Source organism: Pelophylax lessonae, assembly GCF_965119305.1.
Source record: "Pelophylax lessonae genome assembly, chromosome: 13".
Lineage (NCBI taxonomy): Eukaryota > Metazoa > Chordata > Amphibia > Anura > Ranidae > Pelophylax > Pelophylax lessonae.
Genome location: NC_138780.1, coordinates 7,308,007 through 7,330,619, shown reverse-complemented (window position 1 = coordinate 7,330,619; position 22,613 = coordinate 7,308,007). Strand labels below are relative to the sequence as shown.

Here is a 22,613-nt window from a genome sequence, read left to right as displayed (position 1 = left end):
GGACCCTGGCCTGGTCTGCCCTAAAGGGGGGATCTATGGGGACCCTGCTCTAAAGGGGATCTATGGGGGACACTGGCCTGCTCTAAAGGGGGATCTATGGGGGCGAAAAAAGGGGCTGAGCATGGATGACCTTAAAATTATGCCCCCCCCCCCCCTAAAAAAAGTTCTGCAGACGCCCATGGTTAGTACATTATCAATGTGCTATGTATTGCTGAAAGTTTAGGTATGGCAAATTTTTAGTATGAGGGATGTTTAGGTGAAACCGGACTTTTAATTTTAAAAAAAGGGATGCTAGTGTGGTGGTACTACATGCAGCAGTAAGTGGCAAGTTTGTCCTATTACTGATAGGCAGCGCACGTGTCGCGGGCCAATCCAGAGACTCTTAATCAAGATGGCAGACAACAGTGTTAGTGCATGCATGTGACATGTGGTATCATCATGTGGTAATGAAGTTTCTAGCCCACAGCAGTCATTCCTGTGAACATTCAGCGCGTGGAGCACCTGATCCTGGATAATTGATGTATAACCTCTCGTGAAATTGCACAAGAGACAAATTTTTTCTGAATTTTTCCAAAGAAAGTAAACCAGGCTGTCCTTGGATGGTTCTATGCCGAAGCTTTCCAGACATTAGTTAAATGCTGGGATAAGTGTATTGTAACAGATCAACGGGCACCCCGAATGGGTACCTCCCGTTGACGGATGCTCCTAGTGCTTCCCGAGGGCTCCAAGCACTCCACCAGACACCATAACCACCACAGACCCCACGAAACGCCACAGCTTGGTTGGGGTGTCGCCGTCCCCTACCCACCCTGGACCTATGACAAGGCTCCAGGTTCCCGTGGGTGACCCTCTTTTTCTCCAGAGAGTGAAGCAGGAACAAGCTCTTTCAAGAGCTTAGTGTTATCCAAGGGAGTATGAAGAGCATAGCAATCCCTTGTAGCATTTTCCCCCAAACATAAGTCAAGGCTTCATGAAGAGGTAAAAACAGACTGTTTATTGAACAGACACACACTCAATTTATACATACATGAGCACATCCCCCTCCTGATCAAATTACTAGACACAGGTCAGGGGTTGAATGATTACATTATCATATGCAGATGAAATTGTATACAGAAACAGAATTAACCTAAACTAATTATCTAGCCATTTGGACAGAACAATGTGAGGTTATTACCATTTGACAATGGGACAGGTAGACTTTAACACAATACACATTTCATCTCAAAACAGACAATAGGACAAGTCTGCCAATGACAGTCTGTGTGTCTCCTTCCTTGACATACATGGAATACACATCTAAGTGTATTGTTTTTATTGTTTTGGGGTTTTTTTTTACTAGTAATGGCGGCGATCTTCAATTCTTTTGCTGGACTGTGACATTGCAGCTGACAGATCGGACCCCTAACTGACATTTTTTTACACTTTTGGGGGGGACCAGTGGCATTACTACAGTAATCAGTGCTAAAAAATATGCACTGTTACTATAATAATGCCATTGGCAGGGAAGGGGTTAACATTGTGGGTGATCAAGGGGTTAAATGTGAGCCTAGAGGAGTGTTTTATAACTGTGTGGGGGAAGGGCTTGTGAAATGATCATAGAGATATGTGATCCTATATAGAAGGATCACAGGCGCTCTGTGATCTTTTCAGAGAGAAGAACGGTCAGATGTGTTTACAACAGCCGACTGTCCTTCTCTCTCAGCGGGCAGCAATCGTGCGTGCCCAGCGGCAATCGGAGCCGCCGGCCCCATGCATCGGAGTCCCCGCTGATGAGTGGGGGCGGGTGCACGGCGCGCGCTCGCCCCCTAGTTGCAGACGTGCGACCGATGTACAGTTACGTTGGTTCGCGCAGGAGGGGCTGCTGGGTAGTAGTTAAAGTAACGCAGTCTCGTATCGCAAAAAATGGCTTGGTCATTAAGGGGGGTAAATCCTTTCGGAGCTGATGTGGTTAAAATACGACTTGCTGAAAGGATGTGAGGGGTCAGAAGGCCGGAATAGAAGGGGGGACTGGCATGGCCAAAGATGGGCATCGCATCAGGTGACTTGTTCACTTAGCTTCTAAAAATAGGAGACCAATGATGGTTATTCTTTTAGAATGTGTAATTTAACATTTTAACAATATTTAATATTAGTCCATTTTAACAATATTTAATTCAAAATATTTGTTGTTAGAGGTATTCACATCACCGCAAATAAGCGTTAAACCATCTCTGCCTGTGAAAGAAGGCCAAAAAGTAACAATAGAGTGTGCATCGGATACTAAAGTACCCACCAGCCTCTTATACACGTTTTATAAAGACTTTCAAATTATTCAGCATGATGGCACGAAGACCAGTTATGTGCTTAATAAATTCAGAAAAGATCACACAGGGACATATCAGTGTTCTGTTCAATCCCGGGATGGAAAAGTCAGAAAGAACAGCACCAGCATCCTCATACAAAGTGAGTGCTTTCTATTATATTATTATTATATTATATTTCTGTTATATTTGTTCCTTTTCATTGTGTATCAAAAAGAATTCAGCCATGCAGTTAACAGAGATAATTTGTTGGAATCTATTAGGCCTCATGCACGCGGGACGTTATAAAAACGCCAGTAGCTTTGTAGCGAGCTTTTCACGGTTTTTCAGCTTTTTTTTTTGCATTGGTGGTTTTTTTTTTAGTGTTTTTTGGAATTAGCGTTTTCTGACGTTTTTAGCTAAAAACGACCTTTCTGCTGTTTTAGTAACTCCCACAATGCATCTTTGCATAGCCTTTGTTAACTGGTTGCTGACCGCCCACCACCTTTTTACTGCGGCACATATGAAACAAGAGAGGACAGGCGCCACTCAGTAATACAATCACGGTTTATTGCACAAAAACATAGCACACTTACATAGAAGTTTGGTATGGGCTTCTCCTGATAGTTTCTCTAGATCGTCTGAGGAAGGAGCGTTGTGCGCATGCTCCGAAACGCGTTACGTCATCAAAGGTGGACAAGCGGCTTACCGCCGTCTCTGGACTGATCCTGCTCCCCCATTGGACTCTATCTAGGCGGCATTGGACTTTTGCTACATTCGGACTTACTTCTCTCCATTCCATCTATACTCCAGTGCGGGTCCTACCTGTCGGCACAAGCGCCCAACACATCACTTTTTGTTTTTACTGCGGCAGGCTGACCCTCCTGAGCAAACCAACATAGGTCGGCGTCGGTTGCGTGCCGGCAGTTAGGGGACGAGCGTGTACCGCCGGCAGGGTGCTCCCACTCAGCAGCGGGGACTCCGATGCGCGTGTCAGGCGGCTCCGATTGCCCTCTGAGAGAGAAGAACGGTCAGCTGTTGTAAACACATCTGACCGTCCTTCTCCCTGGGATGATCATAGAGATCATGTGATCCTTCTACATAGGATCACATGTCTCTATGATCATTTCACAAACCCCTCCCCCCACAGTTAGAATCACTCCCCTAGGCTTACATTTAACCCCTTTATCACCCACAGTGTTAACCCCTTCCCTGCCGGTGTCATTATTACAGTAACAGAGCATATTTATAGCACTGATTACTGTAGTAATGTCACTGGTACCCCCCAAAAGTGTCAAAAATGTCAGTTAGGGGTCCGATCTGTCCGCCGCAATGTCGCAGTCCCGCTGAAAACACAGATCGCCACCATTACTAGTAAAAAAAAAAAAAAAAAAACCAATAAAAATGACATAAATCTTTCCCGTAGTTTGTAGACGCGATAACTTTTGCGCAAACCAAAATACGCTTATTGTGATTTTTTTTTTACCAAAAATATGTAGCAGAAAACAAATTGGCCTAAAATGTTAATATAGCAGAATATGAAAAATATTGGGGGTTTATTTCAGAAATGTTTGTTTTTTAGCGCAAAAAATAAAAATCGCACAGGTGATCAAATAACACCAAAAGAAAGCTCTATTTGTGGGGAAAAAAGGACATCAATTTTATTTGGGTACAGCGTCGCATGGCTGCGCAATTGTCTGTTAAAGTAACACAGTGCCGAATCGCAAAATATGGCCTGGTCATTAAGGGGGCAAATACTTCCGGTCCAGAAGTGGTTAATTGTTTAATCGCCGATTTCAGAGCAGAGAGAGCACTAAAGGAGAGAGGAGCACTGCAATGTTCAGGAGCGATTAGGTATGAAGAAAGAGTCCTACAACATTTTGATGCAAATGTGATGCAATTTGACCCATACAAAATACTGTATATGTCTCAAATCGCATCGTACAGACATCCCATGTGATGTGCACAGGAATGCGGTGCGTTTTTGGTGCAAATCACATGCAGTGTTCAGCATGCACCAGTGTGACCCCAGGCTATGTTCCATCAACCACACCTCCAAACACAACCCAGGTTTAAAAAAATGCAATTGCATCAAAAACATCAGTTAGCAGCGTTTTTTGTAGCGTTTATTGAGGTTAGAGCGGTTTTACAGCTGAAAAACACCACTCAAAACCCTCTACTTTTTTTCTTTACAGCCAGAAAACGCCCCTGCCAAAAACTGCTGATAACAGCCTGTGTGTGCATGGAGACATAGGAGAACATGCCGGGGAGACATAGGAGAACATGCCGGGGAGACATAGGAGAACATGCCGGGGAGACATAGGAGAACATGCCGGGGAGACATAGGAGAACATGCTGGGGAGACATAGGAGAACATGCCGGGGAAACATAGGAGAACATGCTGGGGAGACATAGGAGAACATGCTGGGGAGACATAGGAGAACATGCTGGGGAGACATAGGAGAACATGCTGGGAGAGACATAGGAGAACATGCTGGGAGAGACATAGGAGAACATGCTGGGGAGACATAGGAGAACATGCCGGGGAGACATAGGAGAACATGCCGGGGAGACATAGGAGAACATGCTGGGGAGACATAGGAGAACATGCTGGGGAGACATAGGAGGACATGCTGGAGAGACATAGGAGGACATGCTGGGAGAGACATAGAAGAACATGCTGGGGAGACATAGGAGAACATGCTGGGGAGACATAGGAGAACATGCTGAGGAGACATAGGAGAACATGCGGGGGAGACATAGGAGAACATGCTGGGGAGACATAGGAGAACATGCCGGGGAGACATAGGAGAACATGCTGGGGAGACATAGGAGAACATGCTGGGGAGACATAGGAGAACATGCTGGGGAGACATAGGAGAACATGCTGGGGAGACATAGGAGAACATGCGGGGGAGACATAGGAGAACATGCCGGGGAGACATAGGAGGACATGCCGGGGAGACATAGGAGAACATGCTGGGGAGACATAGGAGAACATGCTGGAGAGACATAGGAGAACATGCTGGGGAGACATAGGAGAACATGCGGGGGAGACATAGGAGAACATGCTGGGGAGACATAGGAGAACATGCCGGGGAGACATAGGAGAACATGCTGGGGAGACATAGGAGAACATGCGGGGGAGACATAGGAGAACATCCTGGGGAGATATAGGAGGACATTCTGGGGAGATATAGGAGAACATGCCGGGGAGACATAGGAGAACATGCTGGGGAGACATAGGAGAACATGCCGGTGGAGACATAGGAGAACATGCTGGGGAGACAAAGGAGAACATGCCGGGGAGACATAAGAGCACATGCCGGGGAGACATAGGAGAACATGCCGGGGAGACATAGGAGAACATTTTGGGGAGACATAGAAGAACATGCTGGGGAGACATAGGAGAACATGCTGGGGAGACATAGGAGAACACGCTGGGGAGACATAGGAGAACATGCCTGGGAGACATAGGAGAACATGCTGGGGGAAACATGGGAGAACATGCTGGGGAGACATAGGAGCACATGCCGGGGAGACATAGGAGAACATGCTGGGGAGACGTAGGAGGACATGCCAGGGAGAGACATAGGAGGACATGCTGGAGAGACATAGGAGCACATGCCGGGGAGACATAGGAGGACATGCTGGAGAGACATAGGAGAACATGCTGGGAGAGACATAGAAGAACATGCTGGGGAGACATAGGAGAACATGCTGGGGAGACATAGGAGAACATGCTGGGGAGACATAGGAGAACATGCTGGGGAGACATAGGAGAACATGCTGGGGAGACATAGGAGAACATGCTGGGGAGACATAGGAGAACATGCGGGGGAGACATAGGAGAACATGCCGGGGAGACATAGGAGGACATGCCGGGGAGACATAGGAGAACATGCTGGGGAGACATAGGAGAACATGCTGGAGAGACATAGGAGAACATGCTGGGGAGACATAGGAGAACATGCGGGGGAGACATAGGAGAACATGCTGGGGAGACATAGGAGAACATGCTGGGGAGACATAGGAGAACATGCCGGGGAGACATAGGAGAACATGCTGGGGAGACATAGGAGAACATGCGGGGGAGACATAGGAGAACATCCTGGGGAGATATAGGAGGACATTCTGGGGAGATATAGGAGAACATGCCGGGGAGACATAGGAGAACATGCGGGGGAGACATAGGAGAACATGCTGGGGAGACATAGGAGAACATGCGGGGGAGACATAGGAGAACATGCGGGGGAGACATAGGAGAACATGCCGGGGAGACATAGAAGAACATTTTGGGGAGACATAGGAGAACATACTTGGGAGACATAGGAGAACATGCCGGGGAGACATAGGAGAACATGCTGGGGAGACATAGGAGAACATGCTGGGGAGACATAGGAGAACATGCTGGGGAGACATAGGAGAACATGCGGGGGAGACATAGGAGAACATGCGGGGGAGACATAGGAGAACATGCCGGGGAGACATAGAAGAACATTTTGGGGAGACATAGGAGAACATACTTGGGAGACATAGGAGAACATGATGGGGAGACACAGGAGAACATGCTGGGGAGACATAGGAGAACATGCCGGGGAGACATAGGAGAATGCGGGGAGACATAGGAGAACATGCCGGGGAGACATAGGAGGACATGCCGGGGATTTTATTGGCTGCAGAAAAAAACGTCTGAAGCCAAAAACAGCCGCTGTAAAAACGTCCCGCATGCATGAGGCCTAAGAATAATGAGAAAAAACACTTACCGACTTGCTCACAGTAAATCTACTGCAAGTGTGCTGCAAGTGCAGGCACAGCAACGTACATGTACATTGTCCGCTGTCTTCCGGGTTCGGGGCGTGCGCGATTGGCCATAGCATGGGTCTGTTAGCAAGTCGGTTGTGGCCAATCACAGAACAGAGTCCTGTGTTTACAAACACAGACAGTGATCTGGCTGTTTCTCCTCCCTGAAAAGCAGGGATTAAAAACAGCCAGATCAGGAAATAAAAGCAGCACATATTATACACATTACACATTGCTAGGCACGCGGTTAACCCCTTGTTTGCCCCTAAATGTTAACCCCTTCCCAGCCAGTGTCATTAGTACAGTTCCCAGTTTACAATATTATATCTCATCACCGTATTAGTGTCACTAGTGACATCAGTGTCAGTTAGTGTCCCTCTCTGCCAGTGTCTGTTAGCACCAGATTGCCCATCACACTATTATAGGCCTACTATAAGACACTGATCACCGCCATTACAGTATAGTGTCAACAGCTGTGTAAATTCCAGTATATTTACCATAGTTTGCAGACACTATAACATTGTTAAAGAAATTATGAATGTTTCATAATTATTTATATGTTTTATAATCATTTATGCCTATAAGAATATATACATATGCCTGCAGAAGTAGTTTTTTATAACTGCAAGTCATCACATTTTAATTTTCCAGCATATCCTGCTAATAATTTAAAAAATGGCTTACTATATACTCCATGACGTCACTATATCCTGTCCCTATGTTCTGTAATTTAGGAAATGGCTCATGTGCCTAATGGATAGTGACAGTATGCTATATATATATATACACACACAATAAGTTACTGTTCGCATTAAGTATGTAAGACAAAAGTTCATCCCCCTTCAGGAAGTGATAGGCCTACCAATCATTGTCCAAAGGGGAGGTTTTTGGACAGGATGTTCTAAAATGTATATAAGATAAGACACATCATATGCAGGCCCAGGGGAGGACTGGGCCAGGGGGCAGGGAGGCAATTGCCCCCTGGGCCGCTCTGATGTCCTGTAAAAAGGCTGCACAGCTTCTGCCACAGACATGCCTAAAGGATTCCTGGTGAAGAGAAGTAAAAAGTCTCTGCCACTGACCTACTGGGTGAGGGATGAAGACAAGGACAGAGCGCAGTCCTCCCTCCCCCAGCATGGATGGTGTGTCAACTATGTCTGAGCAGAGGCCAGTTCCATGCCCCACTGGAGATTCTCTTCCCCTAGCCCCAACCAAGCTGTCCCAGCACCCCCTGCTGGCCAGGTTGGGAACCCAGATTTGGCCAGTGAGTAGAGAGTACCTGGAGCGGAGCTTCAGCTTGGAATGGGGGTCAGGAGGAGGACAGGAAGAGGGAGAGTGGGAGGGGGCCGAGTTGCTGCACCATGGGCCTCTGGTTTATACTTGCCCCCTGGGCCAAAACTTGCCAGTCTGCCCCTGTGCAGGCCAGACTAGGTTGGCTGCATGTGAAAGGAACCTATTCCACATGTCACTGTAGCTAATAGGCCTACGCCTATATGTAACCTGTCTCCTCGTATACGAGAATAAATGTTTTTTTCCTTGTATCAGCTTGTGGTCTAAGGTGATTTCCCTCACAAACATTCATGTCAACCAATAAATATACACTTTTTTGGATTTTATTTTATACTAAATACATGTAGCAGATTACATTTTGGCCTAAATTCATGAAGACATTTGATATTTTTATCAGATATGTAGATGTGTGTATATATATATATATATATATATATATATATATATATATATATATATATATATATATATTGTGACAGGAAGTCAGGTAAATCTGTGGATGTTGTCACAGACAGGAGATACATTTCTGCCTTGTGTAGACAATTCACCAATTACTATAGGGTGTCGGCTGCAGAGGTAGCCAGAAAGGTTTAAGGACGTTGAAAAAGCTTCAGCTATTCAGGATGAGGCAATTAAGGCCTCTATAAGTTATCCAGAGGATGACTACTGATTGCTGCATCCTGAAGTTGTGTGTGTTAAGGAGAGCAGTGAGCTGAATGCCTCCTGGAGCTGTGTGAGTTGAGGAGAGCAGTCAGCTGAAAGACTTCTGAAGGTGAACTGTTGGATTTTTTCAGTGTGAAAAGAAAACAAAGACTATTGGTTTTCTGCTGTATGACCAACAGTGTCTGCCCAGCAGTAGGTTGGGACAGACACCATAGGTAGGTTCCTGTGTTGTGAAGGTAGACGCCCCAAGTGGCCAGGGTTTATTTTATGTTTGTTTTGAATTATGCTGTTTTGGATGCTTGCATTTGTTTGAAGAAAATTGGAAGAATAAACCATAGACTGTTGTTTACAACCACTCTTCGGCTGTCTCTCTGTGTAACGAACCCCGCTACCGAGCTAACCCCTCACAATATATAATGTGCTATGCTTCCCTTTGTGAATGAACAGGAAGCCGCTCAGCACAGAGTACCCATTCATTCACTGTCCAGTGCAGCTGAAGCTGCAGAGAAAAAGTCTGGGGAAGCTCTGTCCTCACTCCCTTTCTCTGTCTCAAAAGTGAGACATCAGGAGTCTGTTTAGACCCTTAACCACTTAAGCCCCGGAGGATTTGGCTGCTAAAAGACCAGGGGTTTTTTTGCGATTTTTTACTGCGTGACTTTAACAGACAATTGCGCGGTCGTGCGATGCTGTACCTAAACGAATTTGACGTTCTTTTTTTCCCCACAAACAGAGCTTTCTTTTGGTGGTATTTGATCACCTGTGCGATTTTTTGATCATGCGCTATAAACAAAAAAAGAGCGTAAATTTTGCAAAAATAACAATATTTTTCACATTTTTTATATGAAATTCCCCCCCAAAAAAATGTAAAAATCAAAATTTTTTAACATTTTCGGCTAATTTGTTTTATGCTACATATGTTTGGTAAAAAAAAATCGCAAAAAGCGTATTTTGATTGGTTTGCGCAAAAGTTATCGCGTTTACTAACAAAGGGAAAGATTTTTGTCATTTTTGGTGTTTTTTTTTAACGCATAATGGCGGCGATCTGCGATTTTTTTTGCGGTACTGCGACATTGCGGCGGACAGATCGGACCCTTGACTGACATTTTTGACACTTTTGGGGGTACCAGTGACATGACTACAGTAATCAGTGCTATACATATGCACTGTTACTGCAAAAATGACACTGGCAGGGAAGGGGTTAACTTTATTGGACAGGGAGGGGTTAAGTGTGTCCTAGGGGCGTGATTCTAACTGTGCAGGGACATGGCTACTGGTGTAAAAAGAAAGATCAACGCTCCTACATAGTAGAACCGTCTGATCTTCATTTTTACACCAGGGAGAATGACGGGCGGCTTGTTTACATAAGCGGCTCCGCCTTTCTCCCTTCACAGGAGCGATCGTAGTGTGACCGGCGGACATCGAGTCCGCCGGTCACACGCACTGACTTGTCTGTGAACGAGCCGCGGTGGGCGTGTGCCTGCCCGCCCGCAATTGGCTCGCAAGTCAGTGACAGGCGAGTGACGTACCGATACGTCACTCTGCCTGGCCGGGGCTGACCGCCGCAGTATATAGTCGTGCGGCGGTCGGCAACCGGTTAATATTTCTCCAAAACTCCCAATAGGGCTCCTAAAAAAATAAAAACTGTAATAAAAAATAAAAAATAAAAAACAATATATTAAAAAATAATTAAAAAAATAAAATTGTAAAAAATAATAGCTCCCGACACCAATCTCTGCTCTTTTGACACCATTCACTGCTCTGCTTATATACACGCATGTGTATTTGTGCTCTGGGGTGCACACCCTAATGCGATAGGCTGCGCACACCAATGGTGCCTACATGATTACTTAGTTAATCTGGTTGGAAAAGGAAAAAGTCCATCCAGTTCAACCAACATAGAAAAACAAAAAAAAAACACACACACACAAATATAAAACCTCCAATTTCACAATTATTTACCCATAGTTGATCCAGAGGAAGTCTAAAAATAAAGCATGGTCCAGTTTGCACAAGCGGGGGAAAGAAATTCCTTCCTGACCCCCAAGAGGCAATTGTATATTACCTGGATCAACTTTACCTATAAATTTAGTACCCAGTCAAATTATGTCCATTTAGGAAAGAATCCAGGCCTTTCTTAAAGCAATCTAATGAGCTGGAAAGAACCACCTCTGTACCTCCTTAGTGGTATTCCCGAGTGTGGAATTTCAGTGCCATTAGCGGTAACCCCGAGCCACACTCGGGATACCGCCAGTGAGCATCGCTGGATCCTGGTAAAGGTTACTTACCTTGTCCCCGAGATCCCACGATGTGTCCCTGCAGCATACAGCGGCCGGATCTTCCGCCCGATGCTGTGAGCCCCGGCTTCCGTCTCCTGCGACGTGACGCTCGCAGGGGGGTGGAACCAGCGGCAAATCTGAAAAGTACAACACACAAACACACTGATATATTGTAATCCTATTGGATTACATTACAAAATAAAATAAATTGACATTAGTTTGCCCCCCAGTGCCCTTTCCTGCATGTACTACAGTATGTACATATATATATATATATATATAGATATACATGTGTATATCTATATATATATATATATCTATATATATATAGATATATATATATAGATATACACGTGTATATATATATATATATATATATATATATATATATATGTATGTATATGTACACGTATACATATGTATATGTATACGTATATATATTGTGAGGGATTAGCTCGGTGGTAGGCGTGGATGACCCCTTTGGGGGTGCGTTTCACAGAGAGATAGCCGACAAGTGCTTGCAAACAAACAGTGTGGTTTATTAAATGGTGTTTTCTTCACCAGGCTGTATGCAGCAAAACATCCAAAATAAAATAAAAGACAAAATAAATCCTTGCCTCTGTGGGCGGCTACCTTCTCACGCTGGAACCTACCTAAGAAGTCTTTCCAACCTACTGTTGGGCCGACACTGCTGATCCTACAGCAGACACTCAAATGTCCATTTGTTTGCTTCTCACACAGCACAAACATTGTCCATTGAACATGTCCCTTTGTTTTCTTTCACACAGCACATGTCCATTTATAACAGGTCCCTTTACTCTTCACACGGAACACTTTGTCTTCTCACCTTTGAGACGTCTTCACTCGTGGTTACCCTCCTTAGCTTCACATCGCTGTAGGGGGTCTTCTCCCATGCTCACCAGCTTGTCGGGAGGCACACATCCGACTGTCCCCCTCTCCCAGCCTACACGGCGACAGGCGGCAGCAGTCCTTCTCCCATGCCCACACGGCTTCGGGAGGTACACGTATGTCTGTCCTCCTCTCCCAACCTACACGGCGACAGGAGGCAGCACTCAATAGATTTTCTCTGGACAAATTATAGAGTCCTTGATCTCCTCATTCTGAACAGCTGAATGGTTTTCAACTTCCTGCTGGCTCTCTCTGCAGCCAACACCCTATAGTATCAGTGAACTTTCAAAGCAGGTGGGAATGTATCTCCTTCCTGTGACTACATTCCCAGATTTAGCTGACTTCCTGTTACATACCCCCCCCTCTTGTTTCAACCCTAGGGTTGGGACACAGATTTCCAGGCACGCATGTGTCAAGCACTGCTGACTCACTGATAAGCCTCCTATTATCCTCAAGCTTCCGGATGAAACTGTTTTGTCATCTTCATTGACGGATTTCTCATAAATGCCACACAGTTTGTCTCTCATCTCATATACACATTCTTCAACTGCATTTTTGGCATCATTTCGCTCCTTCTCGTTTCTGTCATCTTCATTGACAGCTTTCTCATAAATGTCAGACAGCTTGTCCCTCATAACCGTCTGTCCAATCCACCACGGAGGACCGTGATCCATAGGCAACTCAATTGGGCTAGTCTTAATGTCTTCAACATTCTTAAGACGCCTCTCTCTGCAATCCATAAATGTTTTCCACAAAACTTTGAGAACCTTTGCTTCACTAAGCTTTGTTCCAAGTAGGGACTCTTGACATCCCTCTGTGACTTGAGTTGCCTCTCCATACAGCTGTACACAATCATTGACTTTTTGTTGTAAAAGGGAATGATCTTCCTTCTTGAGCTTTGCTTGCTCTAAGATGCTGTGCAGAGGATTTTCCAATTGAGACAACAGGCTGTCACACATTTCTTCAAAGTGACCCCTGTTCCTTTTCCCAGAGATATCAATATCATTCAAACATTTCATATTCATAGGCAGATCTGAAGCATTTGCACTCATCAACTTCTTAAACTTTTCGCCCTCCTGAGCGAGTCGCAGTAAAGGCCTACTATTTGATTTGATATTCCGTTTATATTTCTTGCCAAACTCTTCACAGAAGTAGCCAACCAGAACATCATCAATTTTCCTTCCACCAACATAGGGGTCAAAGGCAACAACACAGTTGAACCCAGCGATCTGGGTGGTATCCATTATAGACCTCCTCTCTGCATCAGTGAAGAAGCATGGAACTGCAACACATTCTTTTACAGGTTTCTTCAATGCACTTTCTGCTGAACTATTTGACCGCTCAAGGTCACCTAGTTCTTTTTCTCTATCTGAATTCCACATGGAATGCATCTCAAGATCACGATCAAACTTCTGCCACCCGTCTTTCACCAGTTCCATTTTGGAAACACTCCCTGAAAGGCACTTATTCATTTGCTTCACGTTTTCACCAACAGCCTTAGTTTTCCCCACTAGGTTTTCAGCCTGAACTGAGAAATCATCACATTTCTTACTCAGCTCCTTTGTTTGCTGAAGCTCTAATGATACATTTTCCAATGCTTGAAGTTTTTGAAGGAACGGTTTATTCCAAAGGGGTGATTCAAGCCACATGTCATCACATTTCTGAGGCTCACTCAGGACAGACCCCAAAACACTGATCCTTTTAAAAACTGCATCAGGCACACTATCCCCTCTTTGGGACAGATCCTCTGTTGCCTGGAATTCCTCTTCCAGTTCCTGCAACGGAATCTTCATCTCTTCTACTTGCTGTTCTAAGGCTCGCTTAGACTTTTCTAGCTCCTGAACGCTTTTCACAACATCATCCTTGGAGCTGACCAATTCTTCCATTTCTGTACGCAGCTGTTTAACACTTTCTAGTTCAGCCTTACACTCTAGAGCTTCCTCCAAAGAGCGAGCCAAGAACAGGGCTTTGCTCTCGTTATCACGCACCTCCGTTTTTGCACGGTCGCGTTCTTCTGCATATTTTGCAGACACAGTCTTCTCTTCACCAAGCATCTGATCAAACTTCTTTTTCACATCTTCAACACACTGTAATGAACCAACGCTTTCTTCCATGCGTTTTTTCATATCCGCTATCTGAGCTTGCAATGTTGCGACTTGCTCTGATAGGTTTTTCTTTGCTTCCGCCTCCTTTTTTAATTGTTCCAGGAAGCCATTTTTCTCATCTTCCATTTGTTTGAGCTTTGTGCTAAAACTCAGCCTTTGACACCTCTCTTCCTGTAAGAGTTCCTGCGTGTCTTGCAGCTGCGATTCCAAGATAGAAAAATCTTCCGCAATTTCTCTAGATTTGCTGTCTGCTTGAGAAAGCTGATTTGTAACATTGTCCAACTCAACCTGCAGTCGGTTTGCCTTCTCTGACAGCTTAGCACACAATCGGTCACCTTCTGACACCTTGACTTGCGATTCCAGAAGCTGTGCCTCTACTTTTTCCCTCTTATGTTCACAATCTCCTTTTCCCTGCATAAGAGCCTTCACCTCATTGGCTAGCATCTGGGAATAAGAATGTAATTCTGCCACACAGGCTTCTTTCTCCTTTAACTGCTGCTGGACACGTTGGGCTTCATCTTTCCAACTTTCACAGTCCGCACGCCATTCATCTACCACATTGCTCAAAGTAGTGAGCTCATACACAGTACTCAGTAATTTAGCCTCTCTTTCACTTTTCTCGTTGTCGCTGAGAGACAATGTCGTTTTCAGAGCGACATTCTGTTCCTGCGACTCCTGCAGGTCTATTTTTGTAGCTCCCAAAGACTGAAGACTTTTTTCCAGCTGATTACGCAACTCCAACATATCAGCCATACTTTGCTTCTGCAAAGTCTGAATTTCACTTTCCTTTTCCATGAGGATGGTATCTTTCTCCATTATAGTCTCTCTGCGTTTTTGCAACTCGACCAAAAGAAGAGCAGTGGATTCTTCCCACTGTAACACATGAGACTTGAGTAGTTCATTCATTTCCTGCAAGTTTCTATGCTCCATTTTAAGCAATTCCAAGGCTTGTTCCTTTTCTTCCATTTTCCGTTGCAAGGCATCCAACTCAGCCCTGCACACATACTCGGTTTCCTCCAAACCGATGGCCTCCATTGGCTGCTGGCGTCTCTGTTTCCAGCCTGCCATGCTCTCTTGGTGATCCTTTTGTTGAGCTGCAAAGCTCCGCTGTTTCAGCATCTCCCCCATTTTGGGTTTACTTTTCATCTGAGAACCCTGCGTCTCCAAAGCAGTTTCATTTGCCCCAGTGTTGCTAGGGACAACAACTTTTCTCTTTAGCCGATTCCGTTCAGGCATGGATGGGGCTGGTTCAGACGGTAACATCCCCTCCATCCATAGAATCCGGTCTCTCATTTCATCTATCTTTGCATTCTTCAGGCGTTTTGAACGCCCCATCTTCAATAACTCCACAAACAAATTTTTCACAGTCCAGCAAAAATTTTTCAGACCACTGTCTCTTTAACACATGTAGTTTTTCTCTCTCTCTTGCAAGATCTCTTTTCCTGCGCACACAGTTTGTGCAGTCACTTGCACCAGACACAACAAAGTTCATCAAAAAATTTTGAGACCCCTGTCTCTTTAAAACACTTTTTTTTTTTTTTTTTTTCTGTCAGGATCTTCTCTCCTGCACACATAGATTGTGCAATCTCATGCACCAGACAAAGTTCATCAAACATATGCACTCCATTGCAGGGATCTCTGCTTATGCCCACTGCATACCTCCACCATATGTGAGGGATTAGCTCGGTGGTAGGCGTGGATGACCCCTTTGGGGGTGCGTTTCACAGAGAGATAGCCGACAAGTGCTTGCAAACAAACAGTGTGGTTTATTAAATGGTGTTTTCTTCACCAGGCTGTATGCAGCAAAACATCCAAAATAAAATAAAAGACAAAATAAATCCTTGCCTCTGTGGGCGGCTACCTTCTCACGCTGGAACCTACCTAAGAAGTCTTTCCAACCTACTGTTGGGCCGACACTGCTGATCCTACAGCAGACACTCAAATGTCCATTTGTTTGCTTCTCACACAGCACAAACATTGTCCATTGAACATGTCCCTTTGTTTTCTTTCACACAGCACATGTCCATTTATAACAGGTCCCTTTACTCTTCACACGGAACACTTTGTCTTCTCACCTTTGAGACGTCTTCACTCGTGGTTACCCTCCTTAGCTTCACATCGCTGTAGGGGGTCTTCTCCCATGCTCACCAGCTTGTCGGGAGGCACACATCCGACTGTCCCCCTCTCCCAGCCTACACGGCGACAGGCGGCAGCAGTCCTTCTCCCATGCCCACACGGCTTCGGGAGGTACACGTATGTCTGTCCTCCTCTCCCAACCTACACGGCGACAGGAGGCAGCACTCAATAGATTTTCTCTGGACAAATTATAGAGTCCTTGATCTCCTCATTCTGAACAGCTGAATGGTTTTCAACTTCCTGCTGGCTCTCTCTGCAGCCAACACCCTATAGTATCAGTGAACTTTCAAAGCAGGTGGGAATGTATCTCCTTCCTGTGACTACATTCCCAGATTTAGCTGACTTCCTGTTACAATATATATATATATATATATATATATATATATATATATATATATATATATGTATATGTAAGTATATATATGTATATGTACACGTATATATATATATGTATACGCATATATATATATATATATATATATATATATATATATATATATATATATATATATATATATATTATATATATATTATACATATATATATATACATATATATATATATATATATATATACTTTAACTTATTTATAGTTATTTATTGTATTATAATTTATGATTTTATGTTTCAAACTTTATCATACCCGAGATGTTATAAAGAAGAACGCACAGTAAAAAAAAATCATATGTAAATAGTTGGGTTTGGGCTGCTCGTCCTTACAAATTACATGTAAAATAATTGTACCGCTTTCAGCACCTAAAATCGGAAACAATCATACCGCCAGGGAGGTTAAAGGAGTTTATTCCACATTCTCACAGCTCTTACTGTAAAGAAGCCTTTCTGTATTTGAAAACTAATTTTTCTTTTCTAGTGCACCCATGTTCACTGGGTGTTCACCATGTTCACCCCTAAAATTTTCCATGTTCAGCAGTGACCGCCACCCCAACCATCCTCTGCAAAATGTCATTGTTGAGACAAAAAATTTCTAGTAACATCCGCTGCACTCTATGGTGCCCCCATAGTATACGGAGTTAAGTGAATTGCAACAAAGTGGAGCTGTGCAGGATTATTCCTCATTGCTGAATTTCACCTTCTAATACCCCCAGAAATTGGATTATTCACTTTACCACAATTTAATAAATCACACCATAATGTCGTTGCAATTCTACAACAGTTTTCTTTATTCGTGCAATTATCAATAAACCGTCCAGGAAGATATATAGGAGCACCTATCAACTAATGTCACCATTCAACATGAACCCTTCATATAGAACACCTAAGTCCTGAATGTCCCTCTGTTGGGGAATCTGCCTCCTCCACTCTCTATTGTTGCTAGATCATTTTTTATGCGGACCTTCTCTATAAAATATCTCTTCTTTGCTAATGTATGAATAATAACTTTCCTTTTTTTGTTGTATTCAGCTAACCTCATCCTGCAGATCCCCACTAATGTAGTAGAAGGAGATTCCCTGAGTCTGGGATGTCCCAGTGGGCAGAATTTTAAAACTGTTAAAACGACGTACTTCTACAAGGATGATGGCAGATTAGACTCCAACGATGACATTTTACACATTACAAATGTCACCATGGCTGCAACTGGAAAATACAGATGTGAAAGATATTTGCAGGATGATACAAACTGGAAATCTTCAGATACATATATTTCTGTAAAAGGTACTTCTTGCTTATTTCCTCCTAGATCGTAGCATCATTACATCAAGCTGTGCCAAACTATTTACAGTCTCTGCACCAGAGGAGCTTACACTCTAATGTCCCCTCCCCCCACAGTCACATCAGTCTCTGTACCAGAGGAGCTTACACTCTAATATCCCCTCCCCCACAGTCACATCAGTCTCTTTACCAGAGGAGCTTACACTTTAATGTCCCCTCCCCCCACAGTCACACCAGTCTCTGTACCAAAGGAGCTTACACTCTAATGTCCCCTCCCCCACAGTCACATTAGTCTCTGTACCAGAGGAGCTTACACTCTAATGTCCCCTCCCCCCACAGTCACATCAGTCTCTGTATTAAAGGAGCTTACACTCTAATGTCCCCCCCCCCCCCACAGTCACATCAGTCTCTGTACCAGAGGAGCTTACACTCTAATGTCCCCCCCCCCCATAGTCACATCAGTCTCTGTACCAGAGGAGCTTACACTCTAATGTCCCCTCCCCCCACAGTCACATCAGTCTCTGTACCAGAGGAGCTTACACTCTAATGTCCCCCCCCCCCACAGTCACATCAGTCTCTGTACAAGAGAAGCTTACACTCTAATGTCCCCCCCCCCCCCACAGTCACATCAGTCTCTGTACCGGAGGAGCTTACACTCTAATATCCCTCCACAGTCACATCAGTCTCTGTACCAGAGGAGCTTACACTCTATTGTTCCCCCCACAGTATACATTTATATAGCTCTGACATATACCGCAGTGCTGTACAGAGACCACTGAGCCAATCACATCGGTCTCTGTACCAGAGGAGCTTACACTCTAATGTCCCCTCCCCCACAGTCACATCAGTCTCTGTACCAGAGGAGTTTACACTCTAATGCCCCCCCCCCCACAGTCACATCAGTCTCTGTACCAGAGGAGTTTACACTCTAATGCCCCCCCCCCCCCCCACAGTCACATCAGTCTCTGTACCAGAGGAGTTTACACTCTAATGTCCCCACACAGTCACATCAGTCGCTGTACCAGAGGAGCTTACACTCTAATTTCCCCACACAGTCACATCAGTCTCTGTACCAGAGGAGCTTACACTCTAATGTCCCCTCCCCCACAGTCGCACACAATTATTATTATACATTTATGTTTCCCACTCCTGAAATACAAGCTAGTCCTCATTCCATATACTGCAGTTCTGAAAATTCATGTTTTCCATTCTTACATAGAGCATTGCCAGTGTAACAGAGCTCATGCCGGCCAATAGGTTGCTGAGCACTGCATTGTGAGTGATAGGGTGGAGGCTGGTATATAGGTGTCCCATATCCATTTTTTTTTTTTTTTTTACCATGGCTCCAAGTACTGATTGGGGAAGCATGGGTCACAATTAAAGGGTTAGTTCACCCAGTGGCGTAACTACAGGGGTTGCAGGGCGTAAAATAATTTGAAAGACCGACACTAGTTCCCCATCAGCCAGCAATCACTGCTACATCCCTAATGGGGACCCCCTACAGGGGTTGCAGGGGTTGCAATTGCAACCGGGCCCTCTGCTCCAGGGGGCCTGTGCGGCTCCCCTGTACACCTGGATAGAAGGGGCGGCGGGGGAAACATGTAGAGAAATCACTGTCTTCCTTTTTCCTCCTGTAGCTGCAGGAGGAAAATGGAGGAGATTGGTTCCTCTGTATGCTGCCCCCGCCACTCCTCCTATCCAGTTCACTTGTGTTCCGCTGCCTCTGGGCCCCTGTGTGCTCCCCTGGTTCCCCCCACCCCCCACTGTGCTCCCTACCCTCTCCTGCTGGCTGCTGCAGGGGATGTGTCACAATAGAGAACCAGGAAGGGGGTCCGTAAATATGTAATTTACCAGCTCCTTCCTTTTCTGAATGGACAGAGTCATAGTCTGTGATCTTAAAATAAAAATAAAATAATAGAAAAATAATACAATTAAAATACCAAAAAATAAAAACTACTGACACCAGTGGGTGAACTTCCAGGAGCGCAAAGGTCTCACTTGCCCTGGCATTCCACCACCGTGGGGAGGCCCAAAGATGGCAGGAACGGGGCCCGCTGCGGGACTGTAATAAGGAGGCCCCGCAACAAGAGTAAAGGGCCCCAGGATTAGTGGGAAGAGCCCCAGGCTTGAAGGTAAGGACCCTGGCCAGGGGTCCGGGGGGCCCTTCATGGTTTCTTGCACCGGGGCCCTAAAGGTTCTAGTTAGCCTCTGAGTTCACCCTTGCAGTAAAATAGCCCAGGCATTCCAGTATCCCCAGTACAATAAAAATATTACTTTGATTTGATAAATGAAGCTAGTCACTGCCTGTCACTTCTCCTTGTATGGATAGAACACAAGTGATCCAAACCCTAATCCAATAACAAAGTCAAGATGATATTATCATGGCTGTGATGGTTTCCTGTAGTGAAATGTATGATATGGTGGCCATCACAGGAGCTTACATTCGATTCCACACCTGGGTGGAAATGGTAAAAAATAAGATAGGTCACATTTTATCTTACGCAAGTAATAAAACTTTACACATTGTAACCTTTTCCTATCATTTATAGAACTGTTCACTATTCCTAAATTACAAACTTCGCCTAACTCCATACAAGAGGGAGATGAGATGACGGTGAGATGTGACACCAGGCTTAACCCGCTCAGAGGCGGCACAGAGCTGCACTTTGCCTTCTACAGAGATGGACGGAATGTGCGGGGATACGATGTATCTGATACATATAGAGTGCGGTCAGCACAGCTGGAGGATTCTGGGAAATATACCTGTGATGTGAGGACGGTGTCTGGCACTGTGAGGAAGGACAGCAATGCATTACCCATTCAGATCCAAGGTGAGCCTGAGAAACTAATCTTGAAAATTGTTCATTAAAGTTAGCCTGTGCTTTACTTATCATGCAGGTGAAAGGAGAAGGTGTACCTGAAACCAGCACCTGCACCATCTAATCCTCACCTTTGCTCAGTTGATCAGTGCCTGGACAAATTCTTTACCACCCCAGGAAAGTGGCCAGAGTGTCCTTCCAATGAGCTGTGAACTACTTCACCAGTAGAGATGACCTTGGGTTTGGTCTGAACCAGGGCCAGATTAACGTAGGGGCTATTGGAGCTGCAGCTCCAGGCTCCCACCTTAAAATAGGCCCCGTAGGGGCAGAGTGACTATTCAGCTCAGGGCCAGTAGGGGGCCACATGAGAGGCTCCTGGAACCTTCTGCAGCAGGGGAAATATGACAGTTGGGGGTTTATCAGTGCGATGATGGGGGTAATTACAAGCACCAAACTCCCTCTTTGACTCTCCATGCTGCCTCTTCTCCTCCTTTCCCTCCTGGGGCTTTCAGCTGCTTTCTTTGTGAGCCATAGAGAGAGATCAGTGCTTATAATTTCTCCCCCCCCCCCACCCCCCCCGCACCATTCACCCCAGACTGTCCATCAGATTCCCCCTGCTCTCTGGGTATTGATCCTTACCATCCTTGTCCATTCATACCTGCAGCCCTGAACCACCAAAATCCTCAGCACCAGGCCCATGATGTTCTTAATCCAGCCCTGGTCTGAACCTATGTTCTGCCCAACCCAGAGGTACGTCATGAGCAGGGAATTCCCTCCTCCTGCAGCTGCATGTGTATGTAGAACCTTCAGGTAGGTGTATATAAGGTTTTGGTTTCTCTGCTTACCAGGAAGACAGTCAGGTAAATCTAGAAGCTGTCTGTTTAACAGGGAGCTGGGATTCTTAGATAGGACCTGCCCAGTGTGCTCTGAAGCTGCTCATCCTGGCTTGATGTTTCATACTGATCCAATAGTGATACAGTTTATTGGACAGTGGGAGGAAATCATGCAGATGAGAGTAGGGGATATCTGTACCTTGGCCAATAGGCATGGGGAGGTGCCCTGGTGCATGCTGGGTGACTGTACGTATATCTGAGCTGCACACTGGGCTCCTGGTCTTTGGCTACAGAGTGGGTTCCAGGTGGGGAGGGGGCTGATGCGTCTCCCCAGCGCAGACTACCAGGTGGTCGACCTGAGGGCCAGAAACAGAGATGCTGAAACCCAGGGACTCTTTTAGGGGCTGACTGAGGAAGGATGTCCATGAATCTCGTCTGGTGCCACAGAGGAAGGTGACCGGCAGACAAGGGCCTTGTGAGTGCAGACTTCCCACAGGGATCCTAGAGATTGTTGCTGTTAAAATCCCCCTTTTGGTGCTAGAAAGTCAACAGGCTGGGTGTAAGCTAAAAGGGATACTAGCTAGCTGTAATGTTCCGGTACCTTTGGTACCCTAAATTACTCTTTTCACAAGTGTATGCGCCCCACCATTCTCTTTTGGAAAGGTGCGCATACACCTTTAAGACTGAAGCTGTCATCACTCAGCGCCGGACTAGATGGCTATTTAAAGCGCCGGTTCTCACTCACATGTGTTCGTTCAAACACCCTTACCTGGATGCTAACTTGGCTTGAAGCTTTCGTGCTTGCAAGCATACCTCGCTGACGGAAC

General features: G+C 45.3%; 1 protein-coding gene across 1 annotated transcript in view; it reads left to right on the top strand.

Moving 5' to 3' along the window:
* Positions 1–22,613, top strand: part of LOC309569790 (Fc receptor-like protein 3) — a gene marked incomplete at both ends in the record, with an annotated part of 63,417 nt that overhangs the window by 23,461 nt on the left and 17,343 nt on the right. Inside the window, one exon of the mRNA XM_082275794.1 lies at positions 20,684–20,965. Within this exon, the coding sequence (XP_082131920.1) occupies positions 20,684–20,965 (282 nt within the window). The remainder of the gene's footprint in view (positions 1–20,683; positions 20,966–22,613) is intronic.